The following is a 22,265-nucleotide window of genomic DNA, read 5'->3' as shown; positions in this document are numbered from 1 at the left end:
CTTTTTTTCAGCTGCTTTCTTAATTTCTTTCTTGGAAGCCAAATGTAGTTTCATGCAGTTTTCCTAGGAGTTGAGTCATTTATCAGCTTCTCCTTTGCCAAATAATCTGTAATGGAATCCACTGCATTTTTTCTGCCTGAGGCTGTTTATTACATTGTCCACTTGCTTTTGACTTGCTATCTCAGTCCTTTTGATTGCTTATTCTGTCTGTTTTATGCAGTGTTGTAGTTAATTGTGGCTGTTAGAAACATCTTGAGGACTCTAAGTTCGAAGTGCCCTAGGTCTTGGCACAGTGTCCTTCCTGCAAGTAACCTGTACTCACCTGTCACTCAAGCTGCTTGCAAGCTGTTGGGTAGCATGCAGCTCCAGGGAGCCCCTTTAACAGGGCTCTAGTATACCTTAAAGGGTCAACTCTGGTTTTCATTATACAACCAGCCAGGACAGCTGGAGCTGTCTATACTCCTTGTGTTTTGGGAAGAATGGTGTGCTGAATGTTGAGTATACTTCAGGTTTGTCCTAACGTGTGCTGGCATGGCCAACCAGATTTTATAAGTAGTGAAAGGGATCACAGTTGAAAAGCTGTTGGGTTGAAAAACAAGTGCCTGTCATGGCACTGTTCATTTAGTTAATGAAGATTTATTTCCTAAAGGGCGTTGTGCTTTGCAGTTGCCAGTCTCTTGGGGAAAACTGGAAAATCCTTTCATTTTTAAAAGAATCCAAAAAACTAACTTGATCCAGAAAACTCCACAGTACCATTCCTTTGCTGCCCTCCCCTCCCCCAAAAAATTACCAGTAGAGATTTATTTATTGTGCTTTTCCCTAAAGTTTGTGGCTAATTTTGTTAATAAGCATTTGTAGTATCATGCCACACTTGACAGCTGGTTTCTGTGTGTACCTTCAGATAGCAGTGGCATTCTGTCACAGCACTTTGGTCAGCGGTGAGCATCTGTGGCTGCTGAGCTGGGTGATTTGCTGACTCTTCCAGTGCCACTCCAGCATGAACCTGGATTTACTGATCTATTAAAACTAAATTTTGATTCTGGGGTGGGATGACTCTTTGAGGCTGATCATATTGATGATGTGAAGTTACCTTGGGATTTCCTTGCACTGAACTGAAAATAGTCACAGACAGGAGAAGTTGAGGGGAGGTACCATTTAGGCTTGTATGGTTCTTACTCTTCTTCAGCTGTCCATTAATCCTGCTGCTGGAAATGGAGAAATGGATTGCTGCAGCCTTGGCCTGAGTAAGAATAACCTGTGCATCCACTGGCAGTGGGAGCAGAGGCCTTGCACGCCTCCGTGGATTGTCTTCACTCGGTCCTTCTTCCTCATCTTTGCCTCGCTGTGTAATAGCAAAAGAGAATGGAGAGGAACGGATGGATGCTGGTCTGGGGCTGGGGAACAGAATGAATTCTCTAAGGGTAGATAATGATGTATGTATATGTGTGTGGAGGCAGTAATGTCTTGAATTTTCTACTGCTGCAAAGACATTGAAGAAATTTCGGAGTTGCTATCTCTGTGTCAAAGTTTTTATCTGATTCTCTATGTTTTCATTTATTGGGGTACAGAAACATGGAGTGGTTTCTCTGTTTTACACATGTTCTTTTATTTAGCTGTAGGGAAGTTGTTCTTTCCCCCCCCCGCCACCAAGGGGAGTTTCCTGTGTATATGGAAAAATAAAAAACAGAAGTGAAAAATACCTCAGGCTTCCAAACCTGTGGCTCACGTTTCACTTCTCCCACTACCTTTCTTGTCGTACAAGTAGTCCAGCAGTCCTTCCCCTACCCACTGCAATGCCATCTATCTGAAGAGCTAGACACTGTCATAGCAAATGTGATAGCTAACTTGGCACACCAAATTATTACAACAACCTGTGAACCACTGGGGAAATAAAAAAATTTACATGGTGCTGTATTCTCTGGTGTTTGTCTTTAACTTGCCAGAATGTTTTATTAGGCTTTTTTCAGGCTAGTAAATATAACTTTGATACCTGTTCCAAGAGGTTTATAGTTATAATTAAATTCAGTATGCAACTCATGGGCTTTTTTTTGTTTAAAAGGCCACTTAAGGCAGGGGCCCTAAAATTGTTTGTAACTTGACAGTTGAGTTGCGTTTCATAAATGTGTTACTGTTACTAGAAGTTCTGGAGACACTTTGTTTACAATCTGACTACAGAGCAAATGGTTTCTCTATTTCTTATGCCTAGGTGAGCAGTATGTAGGTAACATACTGTATTCAATATGAGTGCTGTTTCACAGTATTTAATCTTTCCCACAACCATATAATTTAAGCACTTTAAAACTTGTATTCTGAATTCCCTTCATTTGTTTAGGCTGGATTTTGTGTATGTTCTCTTGTCATGGGACAGTTTTGTGGGTTTTTGGCCTCTTAAGTTGTTCTATAAATGGTAGGACTAAAGAACTTGTGTATCCTGTACACTTGTGCCTTGTATGGTGAGGAAGGTCTATGGAACAATACCATGAATTCCTTCATCCCTGATGGACGAAGTGTAGTGCTAATAGATCTCAGGTGTAAGCTTACTGTCTAGCCAAATGGCATATGCAAAGTGATCAGCTGTGAAACAGTCATTTCCAAATTCTGCTTTGCCTTTTTTGATCACACTGGCAATGTCTATCCAGCTTCCGGTTTTCATAAAACTCATAGCAACTTAATTTTCTTTAAAAGCTTGTTTCTTCTTTTTAAAGTCTGTTAAAACAGATTTATGGGCTGCAAAGGTGGCTAATCAATTTATTAATTGTGCTAATACAGTACTAAGCCTGCTCTGTGGACAGAATCTGCCATATTTTTCAGAATGCTTTAATGCCTTGAAGAAAAGATACCATTTCTCTAAAATGCTGAATTCTAAGTGGTAACTTCTAATATAGGTTATCCCTTGATTTTTTTCAGATGAGAGTCTTTTCTTCATTTATCTTGGCTGTGTGGCAATCTGCGTATTTTGATTGTATAGTTCAGGTTATCTGTCTGGTTGTTGAATTCTAATGATTGCATTGGTAAATTTTTTCTTCTGCTTTGGAGAATTAAGACTGCCCTATTTGAGGCAGCAGTTGGCAGAAATTTCAGGAAGGAGATCTCTCTATAGACTGGCTTGTTCCACATACTGCATACTTGGTAGTCCTGTGTTGGCAATCATTTTTAGCTGGTCAAGATACACTTGACAGGGTTGGTGGCTGCTAACTGAAATGACAGATTTGGTTGTTTGGTGCTTCAAGACACTTCTGACAATTTACATTCCCCCTTCTGGCCTGAATGTTCTTGGAAGGATGAGACAATGTTTTGAAAAGAGGTTGGGTTCAGAGCTCAGCAGTTGGGAGCCTTCACAAGAGTGCTTAGGCACACTTTTCATGCTGTAAAATCCTTGCAAAAAATTGTGCCAGCACAGGCGTTATTCTGGGAAATTCGTGTAGCAGCAGTCACAGGTTCAAGATCATGCAGAAGTTAAGTGCTGTTGGGTACATTTCTTTAAAAAACTACTGGTTCCTTAAATATTTTAAATACCTACATTAAATAAAGTTTGTCTCAAAAAAACATTCTTGTTTTCAAATTGGTTTCGTGGTTTATAGTGTACCTCATTAAGATGCAGGGAGAAGTTTTACCAGTAATTTGCATCTGTGTGGAGTTTAAACTTGACAAACCTGAAAAGCAAGCCTCCTTGAATTAAGTATGATTCACACAATTTCCATTTTAAAAAATGGACAATAATAATTGTTTTCCATTTGTACTCTTCAGATTTTTTTTTTCTTATGAAAAATGCTGCATAAAAGCTGTTAGGTCACAATAGGAGCATGTGTGACTATGTAAGAGACCTGTAATACTGTAATACCAGAAAAAAGGATGATAAGGTGTTAGCTTGCTGACATTCCAGCCATGTAATCTAATCTTTTCATATGGTTATTGTAAATGTACTGTGATAAGGAGGAGTAAAAGTTTATTATTGGAGTGTCTGTTTAATTATCTTGTACAGGGATCATTGACCCAGTTACCATAACAGTTGTTAAAAGTATTATCATGTTTGATGGTAGGCATTGTGGAGATTATATTTCTCTAGCAATTTGTTTCTAAATATTTTAGTTTTACAGTTAGAACTAGCAATAATTAGAAGGAGCTTCTAGCTTATGAAATTTAAATAGAAATATAATTTTTGTTGTACTTAACTATTTTCATCTTTCTCCTTCAAGTCAAGCATTTTTTAAAATGGCAGTATGAATTTCTGTCTTTCCTGTGTTGGAATGCTCTATTAATTACCGCTGGGGCTGTAGCTGCAGTATAATTTCATATCTTAGAAACTTAGAATTTAACTGTAAATTAATTCAACAGCAGTGACAAAAAGTCCAAAGCTTTCAAATCCTTCAAAATAAAGCTTTTCACACCTTTCAAAACAACTGTTTTTCTTAAAACACAGGTTTGCAAACACTAGATGGAATATTACCTAATTTTGCTATCTATGCAAGTTATGTGGCTTAAATTTGCTTTTATTAAACGCTTCCCAGTTAGAGACCTCCAGCACAATCACAGGGAAAAAGCCCAACAGTGGAGAAGGCTTCCAACTGATTTAGTTGTCCTGGAAAGTCAGAAAAGAGCCTTCTAATTCTCATTCTTTTCTGGGATGTGTTTATTACTGCTGTTTTTATATTCATGGGATGATGTATTCATAAGCTTAATTACGAAACAATACACTTGAGATTGATTAATTCTAGGATACTGACAGCTCATTTACAACTGCGCCCAGTTAATGTTAGTGTAACCACGTAATTCCTGGGTGATGCAAGAAAACATCTGATATCTAGGAAACCCTATAATTTTGTAACACAGGTTGGTGCCAAATACAGCTTCGTTAAAAGGTATATGTATGCACATGTTTATGCACATTTTAATCTACTGAGGAGATAAATTTTATTTACAATTTGGAAATTACTGTTGGCATGGCAGCCTGCTTCGGTGCTGATAATCTATTCTCCGCTTGCATACCGATACAATTTTTGAATTGTTTTACAAGTCTAGGATCAGTGGGTGAGGCATAGTTCAGAAAAATAAGCTTATAGAACTGTAGCACTTTACTTTTGTTGACTATAAGGAGCTGCTTCCATATTGCATTTTGAAGGCTCGCAGTAGAAGTTGGAGGAGGAAAGGGAATGAAAGGAGAGGGTACATACTGTAATAACACTGTGTTTAAAAAAAAAGAAAAAAAATACATTGCATAAAAAAAAGTTGACTGAAGGTGACTGAGTTGCTGGAAGAGGGAGATGATAGGGAATTGTCCCCATTTCTTAGAGGTGTGTTTTAGAAGTGTGAGGATACAGTGAAGGTATTTAAAAATGGCTCTTGCTTTGGAGGGCTTGGCACTGCTGTCAGAGCTTACAGTTCCTAAAACAAGACCACTTGAGGGAGCATATGAACTGGGGTTTTTTTTGGCTTTTTGCTATTATTGTTGTTATTAATATTATTTGCAGTATTTACAATAATATTAAAAGTGTCTAAATTGAGGGTAGGGGTGCACCATGCTTCTAGCAGTGCCGTGCTATCAAAGTAGGTGCTCACATTCTCCTGAATGTGCCTGTTGATTGCAGTGAGGTGGTGCTGGCATTTGCTGGGTTTGTGATTGAATCAATGAAGCCTTTCCCCCTCTCCCCTCTCTGGCCTCCCCAAAAAGACAGGTTTTTTTCTGGGTTACCAATTTGAATTATCTGTGGAAAGGTCTGACAAGTGCTGGAATCTGATGTTTGAGGGTAGGTCAGTGCAGCTGGGGGAAGCTGGCAGGCAGGACCTGTTTGGCAGTGACAAATCAGCTGAGCTGCCTCTGAAGCCACAGTCCAACTGTGAACTGGAGCTGGGATACAGGCACGTTTGCTTGCCCTGACCTAGCAGAGAGGTGGGAAAGGCATTTGAGACAGTGGTGACTTAAACTGTCACAGCAAGACTTGTCAGAGTTGCTCTCCTTAAACCTTAGAGATGTCAATTTACTTAGCTGTCATTTTGCATTAAGTTCTGACTGCACTTGGGGTGAGAGTCTTATAGGTATCCTAAGCTAAGCTGTGACTGAGGATGTTTTAGTCTCTTGGTAAGACCTTTTAATTTTGCTTAAGACTTGGATTTTGCAAGTCGTTTTCCGTAATGGATTTCTCTGCATGTTTTCTTGCATTATAGTTCTTTCCCATGAGAGTTACAGGCTTGCTTAGCTTCTCCTGTAATCTTTTTGGGCTTCTATTGAAGTTGAGCTTGCTGAGGTGACCAAACAGCTTTCTGCATCCAACATGACTGGTTTCCCTGTCTCCTGCTTCCCCATGTATTAGTGGTGTGCCAGATTGATGGATTGAGTTAGCTCCTTTTGAAGGTCTGAGCACTGCAGGTGGTGCAGGGCAAGTGAGTTGAGGAGCTTGGAGCAGGGGACAGTAAGCCCCTTAGAGACAGATTAGGCCATTCTCCTTGTTTTTCTGATCATAGGAAGCAGTTGCTGTAGCAATAAAGCTCCTTTGTTTATGAGGGTATAGGGTAAGGAAAAGGACATGGAAGAGTGATTATCCTGTTACTCTATTAGAGTTGGGGTTAGAGATTTTGAAGCTGACCAATGACTGTACCCATCAAGAACTTGTTATCTCTTAAAGAGGTGTTCCAAAGAAATACCTATTTGCCTTTATGGTTTGTGAGGTTAGTCTGGCTTTCTGAGAATCTTCCACCTTTGCAAATGTGATACTGTTCCTTACCACTTCCTTATAAAATAAGTCACAGTTTGTCCTGTTGTATATTTTTGGTATTACAGTGAATGGTGGTGGTTCAGAGAAAACCATGAACCTTAACTTTTTGTCCTTCTTTTTATTCACTTTTTAAAGTTATCTTCTGCACAGAATATCTGCTTATCTTCCAGTTAAGGATGGAAATTATGTTTACAGAGGAGAAACTGTTCTTTGAACATTGCAGACATTCAGTCACTGAAATGAAGGTTGAACAAATCCTTACATACTATACTATAGTACTGGGTTCTATATTGGCAGGAAAGTGGTTGAAAAAGTCTCTTATTTCTAATTTATGACTTTTTTCCAAGTAATCGGGCAACAGAGATAATAATCAGTACACTTAATAGTTTTTCCCTCATGCTTCTAAAAAAAATTTCTTCAGACTAAATCTTACTTGCAGTTATGGGCCAGTAGTAACTCTGAAAAGCACTGGTTTGGTACTCAATAGCTCTATTTTTGCCATATTTAGAAATTTCATTTTTTAAAAGGTAACTGCTTGTTTTTAAGGACTTGTTGATACTTAAATTATGGTTTAGTAAGGTATATATAATCACTTTCTTAGGAAATAAGAGTCAAGATTGCTTGTGAAGTATGTATTCAAAGGTCATGTGCCAAGTGAGATCCCAAGGAAAATTTACTGTGTCAGATGCACAAGAAGAGTTCTAGTGATCATAAGGTGAGCAAAGTCGTTGTCAATGAAAGCTGTGACTGGGATGTTTTATGTAGAATCAAGCTCCAAACTGATTTTGTGTGTCGCCATTACTTTAATAGTCAGTTTTGTGAACTGAATGTACAGGTGTTTTCCCTTTTCCAAGAATCCACTCTCTTTTGGTTTGAATGGATGAAGATAAAACTAATGAGCACATTCCCTATACAGTTACAATAGATGAGCCAAATTATACTGTGTTGTAGAGACTGGGATTCTATTGTCATGCTGATTTTTCAAGCTAATAACTCGGTCAGTTGCTAAGCTGTGTGTGTCCAAGCTACAGTTTCCACTAAATATTTGAGCCAACGTTATTAGGCAATTAATAAAAAAGAAATAATAGCATGTGAATCTAAAATATAAAGTAAGATATAATGTTTTACTATGTTTCTTACTTTCTACACCACTCCAACATTTTAGTGGCTTTATCCTTTAAGTTGATAGTATCTAAGTTCTTTAGTATACCTGAGATCCTTGGATTACTAGCTCCTTGCCGTAGGTACCTACAGCTAAAGGCAAAAACGGGGAAATCACATCTCCAGGTGTATGTTTTGGCACTTCCTCATTAAACAAGCTATCATTACTGACTTCCTTACCTCACTTAGTGTGGCAAAGTTGTGTGAATGCTGTCTTGATTAAAATTATGTCCTGTTTGGACAAGACCTTTGACTTTTAGAGTCATATACAAGCATAGTGATTACTGCATAGAGCTTTTTTCCATATCTAGGTAGACTGCTATAAAGAAGTGAATTTGTTTACTTTCTCTAAGTTGTTTAAAAGTGAGCCTGCTTACTGGTGCAGTGCAAGCTTTTATTTAAATTGCAGCTGTGGTTCTGTGATTTTATGGGGATTGGAAAAGAGAGGACAATAATGAGAGCAGTGTGGGAGGATGAAAGCAGGTCAGAAAAGGGAGAGGGAGTTTCTAATTGAACCAGTGACTTGCAGTGAGAGGGCGTGACTAAGTGAAGCAGAGCTTTTTCTGCTGTATTTTTGTCAGTATTATTTGATACAGTGCCAAAAGTATGTACAGTGCTGTAGAGTGGAAGACTTGTTTCAAACACATAACATGCTCCCTGTGTTGGGCGAGTTACATTCTTTAAGTACAGTCAGGGGCAGTACAGAATCATGCAGTACAAAGATAGTGCTTGGTTGGTGGCATTCACCCTGGAGCAGGTGGGTCTTTTTTGTTGTTGTTGTTGAAAAGGGGGAATGTTTTGTATATTGACAAAAAAAGTTTCTGTTTTTGTGATTTCAGGGGCTGCTGTGCCCCCTGCTTCCAAAGAGTCACAGTGCAGTTGGACCACCCGTCACTGACTCTTTACAGAGGAGAAAAGGACTTTAGGAGTAGTAGAAATCCATTGTTCATGTCTGTTAGACGTTCTTGATTAGTGTGATTTTCATTAATTTTATCTCCTTTTGTAGGATGGATAACAAAGAGGGTACCTTATGTCAATAGTGTTTCAAAGCAAGTTGGCTGAGATTGGTTCTTTGTATGTGAATATGAAAACTGTATTTAATATTTTTAAAAATGGATTAGCTTTTAATCCAACTCTAACCTTCAGGACAAAGTCTTTATAGCAATATTTATTACTGTAGACACCCTAATGAGAATCAGGGCCAAAGTGCTGCTGGCAGGCAAAAGTGAGAGTGAGTTGATGATTGCATGTGACTGTTAGTGTGTGTGTTCATCCTGAAGGATGAACCAGCCTAGGATGGGTGAGCTGGAAGCCATCAGTCAGTCTGTTGAGTTCATCAGCCTTGGGAGGATCACAGTTATGGACATAGTTGTGTCTGGAGCGAGCAACAGCCTAGGATGGGTGAGCTGGAAGCCATCAGTCAGTCTGTTGAGTTCATCAGCCTTGGGAGGATCACAGTTACATGAACATAGTTGTGTCTAGAGGGAGCAGCAGGGGAAGATAGGTGTCATTTCTTCAGCAGTTTCTGTACCTCACTGTGTGATATTTTAGAAGAACAAGAGACAGAGTATTTAGGGTGTGAGTAGTCTAAGGATGTAAAGACTCGCTGCCCTATGATGCTGTGCAGGTAGTTGGGATTATTGGCTGTGCTGGGTCACATTAGACTGTATGGCATTAAGTTACAACAACCTACAAAAATCAGTGGAGGGCAAAACCCCAAAAAAGCTTGTGGGACACGGAGGGGGAGTTGCCTGAGAAATGTTGTGAAGAATGAAGGTTGTGTGGAACTGTAGGCTGTGGAGTATAGAGTGGGTAAGAATTACTTCATCATCGGCTGTCCTTTCTTTTGACAGTATTAGCTAGTTTATTTTAGTTCTTTAGTTTGTGTTTCCAGTGTAGAGGTTGTTTAGTGCAGGATGTTACTGGTAATACAATTGTTTCTGTCTCCCATAATCAAACTTGTGTATATTGAACCCATTTGTTTTGGAGAAAATAAAATTTTCCTTCTGATGGCTTTTTTTTAGCCATTGGTATGGTTCATTTATTTAATATCTTCACCCATGGAGAAGGTCAGTGTGAAATGTTCTGTTTGAGCATAGGTAATTGCTTGTGTTTGCTTCTATGTTAACTGAATTCTTATATACAATTATATGTGTTTTGCATTAATCTCTTAGAAATTGAGTTGTTTTGGCTTTTTAATCCTGTAGATCATCACCTTTTTGAGCTCTGCATTTTTAGAATTGGCATATCATAATAGTGCGCTGTTTTCAGAGTCACTTAAAAATGAAGGATATCAGTGTGGAATAAGGTGCACTTACAGAAACCAAATCCAGCAGTTATCTCTAACAGGAAACATGTTAAAGTGCTATGGATCCAACCACTATGTGAAATGTGGTAGTCTTTATATGCCAGCTCATGCTGGATCATAAATGGCCCTGTTTTTCAGTACATAGGAATGCTCTTTGGGTCTGTGAAACCACCAGATGGGAAGATGTTTTCTGATTACAGATGATCATTTCCCTCTTGAGTTGTGTTGTAAAATGTGTGTAATAGACTGTGGCTGTGTAGGTGAATGCACAGAAATATTTTCAGTATTTACATTTTGTTTTCACCGAAATCTGTGCACAGAAAAGTATACCTATATTAACAGAATATCCTGTGTTTTAAAATGTACACCTGCTTTTGCAGTTGATGTAACATGTTATCCTAAATGCAGAAATCTGCAAAACCAAAACAAGTCTGATGTGGAGTGGCTGAGTCTTTCCATGTGAATTGTACTGTGATGTTCAATCTGAAGGAAGTGTTTCTAGCAAATGCCAGATTAAGGGATTACTCCTGAGAATTAATGAGTGTGCCCTGTACTTGGGCACTGTTGCATATGTTAGCTTTGATAATTTCAAGCATTTTAAAAGTCCATAAATATGAACCTTCCTCAGTGCTTCTTCAGTTATTCACTAATTTGTCTGTGATAAGCAAATTGAAGCGGGAAATAGGCAGAGGATAGACAATTAAAAGGAAAAGATAAAATAAAATCCCAGCATGGTACTTAAATCCATCTTTCAGCTTTTCTCAGATGATGTCTCTGTTAGTGGCTGAAAAGGAATACTTTTATATTGATCCTCAACTTTGAATGGAAACCTGAGTATTTCACTTTCCTGGATCTTAGATAACCTCAGTAGGCCAAGTAAACCCTTGAGATCCCTTACTGGTGAGCTTGTAGTGTAGTGAGTTTGTGGTAACAGATCACAAAGTAGCTTGAAATTAATTGTTTGAGAAGTATTTTCATTTCTCATGGTAGAAAGTAATAGAGCCTGTTACAACAAGGGTCTGGTTATCTGGTGCCAAGAGCTGAACAAACACTTGACAAGACTTTCTAGCTTTCCAGATACATAGCAGTTACTTTAAAGCTGAGGGAGAATGATTAAAAAATACCTGTAAATTAATTCTCTTATTTTAATTTCTTTCCTTAAAAGGCTTTTGTCTGACTGTTAAGCCACAAACTTGTTTGTTCACAAGTTACATTGGAAGAGGTCTAGGAAAAGGTTGCACCTGACAGTTGACACTGTTTTTAGAACTGGAGTTAAGTGAAGCACAGGAATTTCTTTTGTTGCACTCCTGGCTGAAATGCACTTAAGAGTAGTTGAAATGGCAGCATTTCTTCTTCCCCAATCCTATCACATGTAATGGTTTGTGGGATACCAGCTGTTTGATAGGTATTAGAAATGTTGGGACTTAACTTGAGCCTCCCACCAGACTTCTTTGTCACTTCATATTGTTGGAGAGCAGAAGGTGGATTTTCTTGCTTTCTTTATTTCTGAATTCATAATGTAGTCTGAGATGTTGCCAAAGACTATATAAAAATCTGGAGGTTTTTTATTAGACTCCTCCTGTTTAAAGCATTGTTTCCCTTGGATCTCCTCTAAGGAAGTAAAAACTTTCTTCAATCACTCTATTCTGTATTTATTTATATGTTTAATACTCTGGGTCTTATACTGCCTTAAATTAGTGATTGCCATATCTTACTTATCAGAATGTTGAGACATTTGTCCTCTGGGAGATGGAACTGAAACCACTGAGCTGATCAGTGTGGTACGTTCCAACCAGGCCAGTTTCTTTGTGACATTTGTCTGGGGACTTTTTCCAAAGTCCATACTGAGGTACTATAGTCATCTCTTGTAGCCCATTAAAGAGTTCTTCTAACGTGTTCTGCAGCAAATACAGGACTGATAAAGAATTGAGTTTACTGTTCAGTTTACTGTTAGGCCTTTGCTCTATCAGTCAAAAGCACCACCGAGTGAGTAGATCCAACTGGAAATGATCTTGCAGTCAGGTATTTGGGGGTGAAACTTTTCCAATGAACAGGCACTCTGTGCCTTTTTAAAATCTGGCATTTGTTTCCCATGCATAAAGCATGCATTTTTCTTTTCTCATTGTACTAAGTCTGGCTGGGACAGAGTTAATTTTCTTCCTAGCAGCTGTTAACAGTGCCATGTTCTTGGTGACCAGAACAGTGTTGATAACACGCTGATATTTCAGCTCTGTCTGAGCAGTGTTGGCACAGCATCAAGGCCTTCTCTCTTTTTCACTCTGCCTGGTGTCTGTCCCCCCACAATGACTGAGGGGGGCACGCAACCAGGCAGGTGACCCAAACAGACTGAAGAGATATTCCATGCCATATAATGTCATGCTCAGCAATAAATTGGAGGGGAATGGGATTTAGAGAGATTACCCAGTTTTTGCTTAGGAAGTGGCTTGGTATCGATCATGGGTGGTGGTGAGTGGCCTGTTTCACTTTGTTTTTCTCCACTTCCACTTCTGCTTTCTATGTTAAACAATTATATGATGTCAACATCTATGTTTTCTTGCTCTTTATTCATGTTTTTCTCTTCACCCATCTGATGGTGAAGGGGAAATGCGCACCTGAATCGTTTAGTGACCTATGGGCAACAAAGCACCACATGATGTCTTCATTCTTGTGTAAGGCAGAAAGGAAGAGAGATCAACACATGGATATTTGTTTTGAGAGGAACCTCTAAAGGTCATGGAGTCCAAATACCCTTCAACAAGCAGGGATGTCTTCATTTAGATCAGGTTGCTCAGAACCCTGTCCAATGAATGTTTCCAAGGATGGGGCATCTACCAGCTTTCTGGGCAGCCTGGTTTTGGATACTATGCTTTTGGATTCTTCAGGGTAAAGAAAGTATATACTTTTATTTTCAGTGTTGAAATTTTTAAGACACCAGGAAAACTTCTGTCACAAAAAAATTTGACACAGAAAACAGTAACTGTAGTGTATTTTTACTACACTTTGTATATTCTGGAGTTAAATTCAAATGTTTGGCCTTGCCGCACATTTTTCTGGTGCCCCATTTCTCATAGTGGTCTCAGGTCCACATTTTCCATTTAGCAGGTCTTCATTTGCAGCTCATGTCTTCCCATTCCTAGTCCACACAGTTTCTGCTGCTCCCCCATGTTGGCCTCTCCACCACGCTTGCTTTCTGCTCAGCTGTTGTTTCTGTTGTAGTTGAATTTGACAACTCCCTTTTGCATTTTGCTTCTCTGGAGACCATTTACAGAAAGATCCGTGCTGTTGTGACTAGATGCCAAAAATTGTGTCAATCCATAGGCCAAGTGAAGATACAATACCTAATTGCTGAAGTTTGTCTCTATTTGTATGTTGTGGAAATATTTTTTTAAGGCTTCTGTGCTCAGCACATAAAGGTGAATGGTCTTTCTCAGGGACTGTTAAAATGATGTTCTTGGCTGAAGACCAGTACCGGAAAAATGTGCAGATCATGTTCCAGGCCAGGAGGATGCTAGAGCTGTTCAGTGACCATAGATCTTCAGTCAGAGTTGAAGATAGGATAACATGTGATTTTTGTAGAGATATTTTTTCATAATTCTTTTTCTTGCGAATGGCAGAACTGTTTTGGCAATTTTCTTTTTTTTTTTTAATTTTTCCATCCAAAGTTGATTTGACACATAGTTTTGTAGAGATATTTTTTCATAATTCTTTTTCTTGCGAATGGCAGAAGTGTTTTGGCAATTTTCATTTTTTTTTTATTTTTCCATCCAAAGTTGATTTGACATATAGAACCATTGAATTAAAAAAAAAAAAAAAAAAAGAGAACCAGATAATTTATGTCCAGAAAATAAGACTGTATAACAAAAAAAAATTTGGCAAGTTTAGTAAAGGCATACAACTACTGATAGATGCTGAAAAAAGTGAAAATTCATATTCCTGCAGCCGTAGAAAATTGTAGTGCATATTGTATCTGAGCTAGGAATTCCAAATAGGATTTCACATTCTGTATTGTCTGAAGACATTTGAAACTTATCCTGTATATTGTGCCATGTGTTTACCTAACCTGAGAATTTTAAAAGTTTGAGTAAAACTATCTACTGTACTGACAAGATTAGTGTTACTTTGCTTCTTAACTTCCATACTTAGTTGAAGGGCAGTAAAGAGAGAAAAGGAGAAGGACTCTGTTTCCTTACATTTCTGTGAATGGGGAAGAGCATTTTAAATGGCAAACTGGGACTTGCTTAATGAAAAGAATTATTTAGGACGTGATATTGAAGAAAGAGTTATGCCTACAGTGCAAAGTATGGAAGTGAAATTAATTTATGCAAAGCATCAGAAAACAAAACACTGGAAATAAGAGAATACTAACTGGTGGTTGGAAAAAAAAAAACCAGGACTGGGAAAAGAATTATTAGGACAAGTTGCTCCAGTAGCAAGTGGTAATGGTGTGACTAATGCTCTCACTCATGTTTCCAGTACAATGTGTTAGCATGAGCTAACAGAATACAGTTTGAACTGATGTGAGTGAAAGAGCAGCTTGACTGTCTGTATGTCGAGAATCCCAATACAGGACACCTGAAAGAGCGCTTAGTCTTGGACAGTAAAATTTATAAAAACCAGCAAATAAAAGGAACTTGATGAGCATTCAGATATAATGATACATAACCTGTAATTAGGACTTCAAATTACATATATTTATCTTGTCTAATAACCTCTGCAATAATAGAATTATGATACATTTTTAGTTTCCTTTCCTGTACATTTTTGTTATTCATCAATCTGCATATTTTCAAGATGAAAAAAAGGAGAAATAGAAATACTGAATAGATAAAGAAATTCCAGGACAGTGAAAGCCAGTGAAAACATACACAAAAAAAGTGTTGCAATCTCTGTCATGCCTGACAGGTGCCCTTGTAATGTCTGAACTGGTTCATTTTTTGACGTAGCAATCAAATATGAAAGTTTGAAATAGCAACAATCACAGCTTGTGCAGTGGATGTCATTTAGTACAAACCAATAGATATAATGTGTTGCTTGCATTTTCATCTGTCTTAACATCAGAAAACTCAAAAGGCTTGTTAGTCTTTTCTTTTGTGTAGAAGTTGCTGATAGTTTCTGTCCTTCAGGTTATATTGTCAATACACATCTCTACATCAGTTTGCAAACATATGGAAAAATTAAACCAGATGAACCATTAAACAAAATACATGTATTGCATTTTTTTAATGTCTTGTTTGTATATTTGAGTTTTGTAGTGTGACTGAAAATCTGGCATCCTGGATGCAGTTGCTGCCTTGGAATATATCTGGTTCATAGGAGTATATGTACTGATCCATGCCTGCTAGTCATCAGTAATGGATGAGTAAGGAAAGAATATAAAAGATAGGGTAAATGTAGACTGGTTTGGGTTTTTTTAAACTCATGCTATTTTCTTTGCTTCTGGTAGAACATACTTTAGGTTTTCCTGAGAACAAGGTTGTGAAAAATAGGTAATTATACTTAATAGAATCTAATTGAGTTCTGTATCAGACTTCTCTTTAATCTTTTGAGCTCACTTGTGCTTTCAGCCTCTACAATGTTCTGTAGCAATATGTTTTACAACTTAGTTTTGTGTTTGTAGAGCAAGGAAAAAAATATTCTAAAATTAAGTTTTTGTTGGATGTATTTCCCAATTCCTGTGTTTGTGAGACAGGAGAAGATAACTATATCCTTTCCACATTTTGCGTATCTTATATCAGTCTCTTAGATCTTTGCATCTGTTTGTCACTTTTCTCTCATACTCTCACTGAAGGCTGGAGTTTTAGCCAATTGGATACAAAAACTATTGATTATTCATACTGACTTTCATGCTAATTTTATTTCTCTGAGATAACTTTTTCCACTGCTGCAAGTTTTCAGAGTTGTGAGGGTGTGGCAGAATAATGCCATGACATGGTGATGTTTCCGTTTCCTATTTTATTCTTAATCATTTTTGAATTCTAACTTCTTTAACTGTTGATGTTGAGTTAGGGAAATGAATATTTGTGGGATATTTGAAATGATTTTGTAACAGTGCAAGAAAAGGCTGTTCTTTGACACTGTGGCTATGGTACATAATCATCAGTCATCTTTCAAGACAACATTATTGAGGAAAAGTCTCTGAATTTAATTTAGAAACTGTTAACTGGTTAAAGTAAATATCAAGATTCAATTTCCTCCTATTCTACCTCTCTATAATGTATATTGAAAGAATAATAAGAGGTTTACCCAATTTACTTCATCTCTTTGAAAGGTTTGTGTTGCTAAGGGTAGCATTTATATGTGTTTGCAGGTTGATTACAGTGGCATAAATAACTTCATTTTGTGTGGAGGAGGCTGGGAAAGCTGATATATAAGTTAGGGAGGTACTGCACTGAGCATCAGATCACAGTTTGCCCTGTGCATCTCCAGAGTGACTCACTGCTTTAGCTCTGATTCTGAAGAATGGGGATTTTGGTACTTTTCTCCTGTGTTGTACGTTCAGGATTTGACTAAAGGAAAACATAGATTTTATTTCTTTTAGTAATTGCAACTGTGTAGTTTTATCTCATGTTAATAAAACTCTTTTTAGTAACTAAGTGCAAGGGGAATGTATCTGCAGCACTCGAGTTCTGCAAAAGGATGTGTGTTACCTTAGGGCAGTGTGAGGTTTTCTCTATAAGGGGATTTTTTGTGTTAATGCAGTTTCTGGTGTACTGAGGTCCTCGTCTTGGATTGGATCTGTTGGCCACAGTACAAGTAGTAAGTGTGGTGTGCATAATGCTTTCTTTGCTCCAAGATAAGCACCTCTTAATTTTTTTTTGTGGTGAATTGAAATGTCCAGAGGGATTGAAACAAAGACAGTAGTTCTGCTTAAAGGCAGGGAGATAATCTATAGGGATGTTGTTTGTAGAGTATTGCTTAAAGGTAATCTGTTCTCTAGTCAGAGAGTCACAGACCCTCTGTCAAAGAGGATGATCCTGGGTCTTCAGGGGAGAGCAGCAACTACACAGATAGTATGGGGGAGTTGGGATCTACACCTACTCACACTCTTATCCAGGGAAAATCAGAGGCACAGGCTGTGCTCAGGAGGTGGCTAGGCAGATCCTGAAAAGGTAAGTGTTAGAAGCAGAAAGGCTTTGGGTGTAACATTCCCTCTGCCAAACTGCAAAGCTGTTTGGGTTTTCTAGTTACCTTTTCTGCATTACAGATATGTCTATGCAGTGATGCATACCACAGAGAAAAATATAAATTAAGTTTGTGTCCAGTAGACCTCAAAATTTAAAATGTATAAAAACAAAGCTCGCAGCAGGAATTCTGGTTTCATTGTTTCATTTAAAATTAAAAGCAAGCCAGAGGAGTGAACTGTATACTAACAACAACATAGTAAAACATGAAGAGAATTTATGTCTGGTTGGAAAAATAAATTTTATTTCATTGTTTAAGCTGAAAAGAAAATCTGGCTTCATGTCATTTACTCAGTTCCTCTATGTAGACTGCCAATATTTTAGAAGACATATTTCTCAAGTCTTGAAAAATAACTTTAAAATTGGCTGAATGTTGTCACTGCCCTGTCAGAAGAATGATATTTAGCTCAGCTGTATAAATGATAATAGTTACATATTTGTACATTTCTAGGATTACAGAAATTAAATTGGAATGTATGAAATCATTCCACCATCAGTGGCTGTAGAGTCCAGGACAGTTCTATTGCACGAACAAGAGGAATTTCTTGTCACATCACTTAATGATCAAATTCTTGTGCTAGGGAGCCTCCAACACTCTTGTAGGACAATAGTAGGAAAGGGTTCTTTTCCTTGTCCAGGAAGCATAAAGGGAAAGCTATGCCCACCTATAAAATGAACTTGGCAAATCATAGAGATATTTATGAACACTGGCAGTAAAAGCACAGTCTCTTATGTCTCTGTTTATTTTTAGGCAGAAAGGTGTTAAGCTAAGCCTGTCTTTTTGCTGTGTTTTGGGTTTGCATTGTGGGTTTCTTGGGGTTTTTTCCCCTGCCTTTGTTATCATTTTAGCTTGAGGTTGCACTTCCTCACCAGGATTAGCAGATGCACATTGCTGGGTGCAGCCTTCCTTTTTTCAGATCTTTTACCTGACCATTTAGTTATAATCTGAGGGTGATGTTGGTAATGAAAATGTATCTGCCATGTGTTAATTTGGTGTCTTACGTAAATAAAGACTTTCGTGGAAAGTCTTAGCCTAGTGTAAAGAATATTCTTTCTCTCAAGGATGGTGCTGAAGCACTGAAAGAAGTACAGCTGTCTCAAAACACTTTATGGCGAGAAAACGTTCAGTGTATTGCAGGCTATTTATGGATCAAGCTTGGCTGCATTCCATAGGAGAGATTTTTCCTGTAATTCTGTACTGGCATGTATGAAAATATTGTCATCCTTTTTGTAAGAAGTCATGAAGGAAAAACAGATTTTTGAGAAATTGTCCTGGTGGAAAGCATTCACTTATTTGTCAACACAGATATGTCTGTTAATTTCTGTATGTTTACTGTGACTGCTTGTTGACTGCTGGTCAATTCTGTGGCAAAGATCTTCTGCTTCTTTACATTCTTGTGAGTGTAAGAACTTTCAAGAAGTGAATCTGAGAGCAAATGTGATTTCAACAAAGAAAGTTACCTACTGTTCAAATTTAAAAGAGCCTCTGCTGTTGTGGGAAAAGCTGTTACAAAGAAGGCAGTTAATACTTTAATAGTGATCTTATCTAGGAAATTACAAAGAAAATATGTAAAATTCTAATACAATTTCAGAAACTGTGAAATTGGGATAGTATCTTACTGCAAAATTGTCTAAAGACTTTTGTTTTAAATTAGCAACTACTTCTTTTTTTTCAGGAAATTTGGAGAGCGACCTCAACCGAAACGGCTCACAAGGTAAGCATTAAAGAAACTCAGTATTTTACAATTTTCTGAAGTTACCCTTTTCATTCTCAAAAAAATTAAGTTAAAAATTTGTGTGTTGCTAACCCTAGAATTTTAAATGTCAGAGCTTTTCAATTATATATGCAATCAGCAGCCAGAATTACAATTTTTAACAAGACTGGGTTATTTTTAATATGAAACTCAAAATGCATTTTTAGAAATGGTGTTGACTTAATATATCAGTTATTGTAGGTTATATTGTAGGATGTGGATCTGCTTATTTTTAAATCCTCAGGAATGAGCTGGTTTGTTTCTTGAGCAAAAGTGATGTCATGCAACCCTTTTTTCTGCCACAATTGAATACGGTGTTGTCAATGAGTGATCTGAACCAATTTTTAGTGAACCCCAAATAACCAGAGAGAGTATCAAATAGAACTGTCAAGTCAATCTGTTCTGGAAAGTGTTTAGGGTGACTGGAGTACAGTGCTTGATTTGCTCCTGGCCTGCCTGGGATGTATTTACATCAGAAACTGTTAAGAAGTCACCTTCTTTTTTTGAACTGCTTTAACACAGTCTATGCAAATATTTATTATTCTGTGCCACAAACTGTGCTGATTATAATTAGCTCCTGGCTTTAAAATCCACTATTTGCTTGAAAGCAAAAAAGGATGTGCCATTTGTTTTTATAGTTTTGTGTGATGATAGAGGAAGCCTCTTGTCACCCTGACAGACTGTTTTGAATGAAATGATACCTTATCATGGTAAGCACATGAAGTGGGGGGAACATTTACATTTTGTTTTGTGAATATCTGTCTCACTGCATTTCTGGCTAAGTTTTAGTTTAGCTTGTCATCATTAAATTTCATTTCAATGCAAAATTGACCTGTACTGACTTACAAGTATTTGAACAAACCGGGTGGATTATTGTTGGCCTGGCAGTCTTCAGGGATATTTGAAGATACTGTGTTATAACTAATGAGCTGCTTTCCATCTTGAGTAGTACCATCTATACTATAACCCTGAAGTTATTAATGGAATTTATCTTCTCTCATTAAAAAAAAGAACAAAAATGGAATGTATCTTCTGTTTCAAAAAGAGCAACAAAAAAAGAAATGAGAGCTTTTAAATGAGTTTACTATAGTTACTCTAAATTTCATGTGCAGGATTTTAACTACTGGGTATACTCGTTGCTCTTTCCTGAATACAGGGTGGGTATTTGAGAAGTGCCAGCCATCCTTCAAAGCAGCTGTTTGAAAACCTTTCCTGTGATGATGGAGGTTGGAAACAAACAACCTAACTTTGCTCTGAAGAGTAAACTGCTGAAACAGAACAACTGTCACCCAGATTTTTTAAACTGATTTGTTTATGTAATGTTGAAAATGTGTCTGTAAACCCTTAAAAGCATTTAGTTCAATTATTGGAAAATTGCTGTGGGTTTTTTGTTTAAAGCCTGACTGGTTTGGCTAATAATCTCCAGCAAAACAACACTACTCTGTTCATACTATGCTAGTTGGTTTTAGATGTAAACTATAATAATACTACCTTTATGAAGAATTTTAGCATTGAATAATGAAAAATGTCACGTAAGATACCTGTGGGAGGGGTTGGAGGGGGAACATCAGTTATTTTCCCAGGAGCTTGGATAGCTTGGATTGTACAAATCCACTGTAGAAACAGACCAATAGAAAACACAAGTTTTCTTCCTCATACAGTGCTAAATAAAGATTAGGTATCACCAAGCAGTTTTCTGTGCAAGTTGCTGGATTTAATAGTAGTCAATTTTAATAGTAGTCAAGTCAAAAGTTTTTAATACAACAGATGTTCTTAATTTAGTATGATAGTACTCTTAATAGAATATTTCAAATTGTCAGATTAAAAGTTTTTAAACAACTTAAAAGCAGCTAATATATATCATAATGAAATGTATAATAATAATTTCACAGTGAATTATGTTTTGGGGTTGAAAATATACTCTTAAAAATGGCTGTAAATTAGTACGTCTGTGGCTTTGAAACAGTTCTTCCAGCTGTACTTTCATGGATAAGCATCAGTTTTACCAATGGCAAATGTAAATAGACCAGTTAGTCCAAATTTAATACAGCAATTCAAGTCTATTCTCTGTTCTTATATCCTGGTATTTACACAGAAAATCGGCTCACTAATCACTAGACATTAATCATGTCTTATGCAGGCATGACAAACACAAGAATTTGCAAAACATCATTACCAAAGCTGAGTTGTTGTTGTCCAACCCAGCCCTGGCTCAATCTGCTTGCTTTTCTCTATGAAACTGTGTGGGGATTTCTTTTGGAAAAGGTCTGGTCAATAAAATACTGCATTCTGTCTTCCATGATTTTTTTCACTAGAAATGTTTGGTTTTCCAGATCTGTGCTAAGGGAATTCAGTAGTTGGTGCAGTTCGCAGAAAAAAGACAAAAACCCAAACAGCCAAATAAAAAAGCCTTCTTATGTAGGGTTTTATATTTTCATATAAATTCCTGATAAATTCATAATTTATTTCGCTGGTAGATGACTTTGAAGATGAGTGCATTGGTGGGCATTCAACCCACAAAAGCTCCTTCAGGAACTGTTGTTCCTGCCAGCACTCCGGCACAGCTGATCCCTAGGGTGTTGAATTTGGCATGCTGCTTAATGAACAGTTAGATTATTATACAGAAGAGTGACTGGCTGTTATTGTTCTCTCGCTTCTCTCAAGGAATTGTTGTTGGTGTGTTGGAGGTAATTACAGCATTTATATAACATCTGTAATTACAGTGATGATGAACAATAAAACATTTTTTTAAATTTTTTTTTTACCTGATTGTGTGCAGAAAGTAGATCTTTTCTCTAGAAAATTAGGTGAAACAATATGCTGAAGAATTTAATTTTTTCTTAGTATCTTCAAAACCAAAAGAAAACTTGTATAGAAATACTTCACTGAGTTGGTTAAAAGCTTAGATAATTTGTTCTTATCACGAGATACTAAATAGGTCATGAGGAAAATATTTAACTAATAAAATGTGTTCTAGTGTGTGGCATGGTGCTTAAAGAAATAGGACTTTAAACATGGTGCAATGATTGGCATTGGTATAATTTTACATCACGAGAGGGTTTTTTTCTGGAAAATGTAGTAATGTAAAGGATCACAGACCTTATATTGCTAGTTTGTGCAGTATACTTACTTCTTTTTTCTGTGTAAATGT

At 37.3% G+C, this 22,265-nt stretch overlaps 1 protein-coding gene across 3 annotated transcripts in view; it reads left to right on the top strand.

Annotated features, from left to right (window-relative positions):
* Positions 1–22,265, top strand: part of RBPJ (recombination signal binding protein for immunoglobulin kappa J region) — a 53,224-nt gene that overhangs the window by 13,343 nt on the left and 17,616 nt on the right. For all 3 annotated transcript variants that reach the window (XM_039698789.1, XM_039698790.1, XM_039698788.1), the window contains exon 2: positions 19,037–19,075. In XM_039698789.1, coding sequence (XP_039554723.1) covers positions 19,037–19,075 — 39 coding nt within the window. The remainder of the gene's footprint in view (positions 1–19,036; positions 19,076–22,265) is intronic.

Source organism: Passer montanus, unplaced genomic scaffold, assembly GCF_014805655.1.
Source record: "Passer montanus isolate IOZ18808 unplaced genomic scaffold, ASM1480565v1 scaffold13, whole genome shotgun sequence".
Classification (NCBI taxonomy): domain Eukaryota; kingdom Metazoa; phylum Chordata; class Aves; order Passeriformes; family Passeridae; genus Passer; species Passer montanus.
This window is presented reverse-complemented; position numbering and strand designations above follow the sequence as displayed.